General features: G+C 35.4%; 1 protein-coding gene across 1 annotated transcript in view; it reads right to left on the reverse strand.

The window, feature by feature from the left end:
* Nucleotides 1-212: 212 nt before the first annotated feature.
* The window catches only part of LOC106868315 (uncharacterized), a 33,088-nt gene continuing 29,800 nt past the window's right edge, over nucleotides 213-3,500 (reverse strand). Inside the window, exon 6 of the mRNA XM_014913506.2 lies at nucleotides 213-2,976. Coding sequence (XP_014768992.1) covers nucleotides 2,919-2,976 — 58 coding nt within the window. The 3' untranslated portion in view covers nucleotides 213-2,918. The remainder of the gene's footprint in view (nucleotides 2,977-3,500) is intronic.

Consider the following 3,500-nt stretch of genomic DNA (forward strand, 5'->3'; position numbering starts at 1 on the left):
ACACACACATATATATATATATATATATATATTTATAGATGAGTGTGTATGTGTCTAATTTCAAATAAAGCAAAACATCTTGTTTGTCAAGCTGTTTTGCATAAACACTCAGCAACAGTGCTTTCAGTACTTTATAGTAAGTAGTCAGATTCCTCAAAAAGGTAGCTCCCACACAAATTATTATTTTCTAAGTTTAAACCAATTTTTCTTTATATCACACATATATGAGGTGTGTTCAAAAAGTATCAGACTTCATTTTCCCCCTGCCAAAAGTAATGCTGTTTAGGCAAAATCCTTTGGGTGGGATGTGATGCCACCCTTCTTGTGCATGCATGGAAATGTTCATGTTGTTATGCCTTGAGCACAGAAGTGTAGTGCATGCTCATCAGATTCTCATTTTCATACAAGATGGCCAAACACATTGAGCAGAGACCATAAACTTGGGTCTCATCACCAGTAATGATGGCTTTCATGAAGTCTGGGTCAGGGTTTGCACAGCCCAGCATGCTACGAGTGATTTCTATGTGGAGTTGCTGCCAGTACGTTGGGGGTAAAATTTCGCCCTCTCCACATGCACAAATCCTCCGTTAAAATGCAATGCACTGATCTTCCCACTTCATGAGCAATTTCCTCAATTGTTATGCAATGGTCTTCCATGAATTATTCACTGAACCTTCTCAATTGGCTCCTCATTTTGGCTTGTGGATGGCCTGCCTGAGTGTGCTTCACTGAGTTGCAGCCATGTCTGAATCAGCTGTACTGCTCCTTGATTTGAGTTTTTTCCCCATGGTATCATCGCCAAAGGCCTGCTGAATCTTCTGGATGGTTTGAGCTTGAGTACCACCAGGCTTTTGGCAAAATTTGATGCAATATCTCTGTGCAGTGCATCTCAGTGAAATGAGTGCACACTACACTAGGTGTAACAGCTGGGAACTGAAGCAGAAAGGGTGGCATCACCACCCACCTAAATGGATTTTACTCATGCAGCATTAGTTTTCTTGGGAAAAATAAAGTCAGATATTTTTTGAATGCACCTAGTATATACACTTATACACGTGCACACACGCACACACAACATACAAATATATACACACGCATACATATAAACACATACATATAGACACATACGTACACACATACATACATACACACACACAAAGTAAATCAGTCTGTTTCTCATTGTATATAAATATGTTCAATTATAATTATAGCAAGATATGGAAGTGCTGTGTCATCACACATAAATGGTAAGAGTAAATATTAATATCATATTTACAAGAGAACAAACTATCATAATTAGTTGCATTGGGAAGAGGAACCACCTTTGGGGTTACAGCAGAGATTACTTACTAGGAAGCTTGTAAATAGACAAATTTCACACCCCTACCAGTATTTAGTTTGTGAAGTTACTGTTGAGGCTGTATTAAGATTAGCAGTCACTGCAATAAGAATTGTCATTTTGGTTTAACAAATATCAATATCATGGCTGCAGTAAAGTAAAGGTTTTAGACAAGAGAGCAGAGGTTGGAGGATAACCAATCATTATGGTTGCAGATTTAGAGGAGGAGGGTGAGTGGTTTATTTTATTGCTTGTGGTTTGTCTGAGTTCTGCAGATTTAATACTGACATTATGTAAGGTTTATTCCAAAATGTGTCTGAGTTTCAATAACTTTTTTTCTTTTTGATTCTGCAGGGACTTCAATCAGACATTGGGAATGTAGCAAACAGGCAAGTAAATGAGGGGGTAAAAATATGTGATGTTTTGAAGGAGAAAGACGAAATAAAAAAAAAGAAAGAAAGAAAAAGAAAATAGAAAAATCAACAATAATCTTTTCTAATACAGGCACAAGGCCTGAAGTTTCAATTACATCAACCTCCAGTGCTCAACTGGTACTTATTTTATCAACCCCAAAAGGATGAAAGGCAAAGTTGACCATGGTGGAATTAGAACCCAGAACATAAGAACCCAGATAAAATGCCGCTAAGCATTTTGCCCAAGGTGCTAGTGATTCTGCTAATTCACCACCTTATCAATAATTAAAATAAAGGTGTCAAATCTTAGCACAAGGCCAGTAATTTTGGGTGAGCGGAGTAAGTCGATTACATTAACCCCAATGCTCAACTGGTACTTATTTTATCATCTCTGAAAGGATAAAAGGCTAAGTCAATCTCAGTGGAATTTGAAAGATGGGTAAAATGCTGCTAAGCATTTTGTTCAGCATGCTAACGCTTCAGCCAACCTGCCACCTTAATAACAACAATAAAAATAATGATGATTAAAGGCAATAAAAAATAAAGTGAACTCCATTTGTAAGTAGATTTAGATTTATAATAACAAAAAAATAAAAACATTAAACAACAACAGTAAAAAAAAAAAAAAAGAATGTTAGCGATAGAGATGTCATAAATATAATTACATTCCTTTCAATGAAAAAGGATATTACCCTCCCCCAATATATAATATATATATGTATATACTTTATTAATGGGTTATGGCTACCATTGGTTTTATGTAACAGAAATCCCTTAACAATTATCAAGCCTGCCATATGAGAACATCGGTGTTCAAACACCAATGTTGCCATATGGCAGGCTTGATAATTGTTAAGGGATTTCTCTCTTAACATGAAACCAATGGTAGCCTTAATCCATAAATAAAGAATTTTTATCCACCAATGCAAGTGTTGAGCATTCACTGTTCAATATCAACATATATATATGTATATATAAAACTAAAAGAAAGTGGAGATAACTGGAAGTATTAACTGAGCAGATGTAACAGATAGTAGTAGTAGTAGTAGTATTGTAGTTTCATTTTGTCTTTTTCTTTCAGTCTTTCTTTTCTTTTGGTGGTTAAAAAAAGAAAAAAAAAACAACTATCAGTGTCTGGCAACACAAGTGAAAAAACAAAGAAAAACTCAGGATCTGTCTACAAGCTTGTTTTCAAAGATATCCAATAAGCGTTTTATCTCCTTTCTGTGAGACGACGAGTCAAGGAATACAGTATAACAGTTTGGAAAGAAAAAAAAAAAAAATTTTTTTTTTGAAATAGTGGATCTTGAAGCATACAAAGCTATATATAATAGCATATAAATCAGTGGTCTCAACTGGGGTTCCATATAAGATTTTCTTGTTAAAATTTATGTACAATAAATTGATTAGACTTCTACAATACACAAAATATTTTAATTTTTTTATACAATTCATTATAATATTGTTTTTACTTGTTTCAGTCATTTGACTGCAGCCATGCTGGAGCATCACCCTAAAGGATTTTTTAGTCAAAGAAATCAACCCCAGGACTTATTGTTTGTAAGCCTAGTACTTATTCTGTCAAACCCCTTTGCTGAACTGCTAAATTACAGGGACGTAAACACACCAACATCGGTTGTCAAGCGATGGTGGTGGGACAAATACAGACACAAAGACACACACATAAGTCGTCGTCGTCGTTTAACGTCCGCTTTCCATGCTAGCATGGGTTGGACGATTTGACTGAG

This window comes from Octopus bimaculoides, chromosome 5 (genome assembly GCF_001194135.2).
Source record: "Octopus bimaculoides isolate UCB-OBI-ISO-001 chromosome 5, ASM119413v2, whole genome shotgun sequence".
Classification (NCBI taxonomy): Eukaryota; Metazoa; Mollusca; class Cephalopoda; order Octopoda; family Octopodidae; genus Octopus; species Octopus bimaculoides.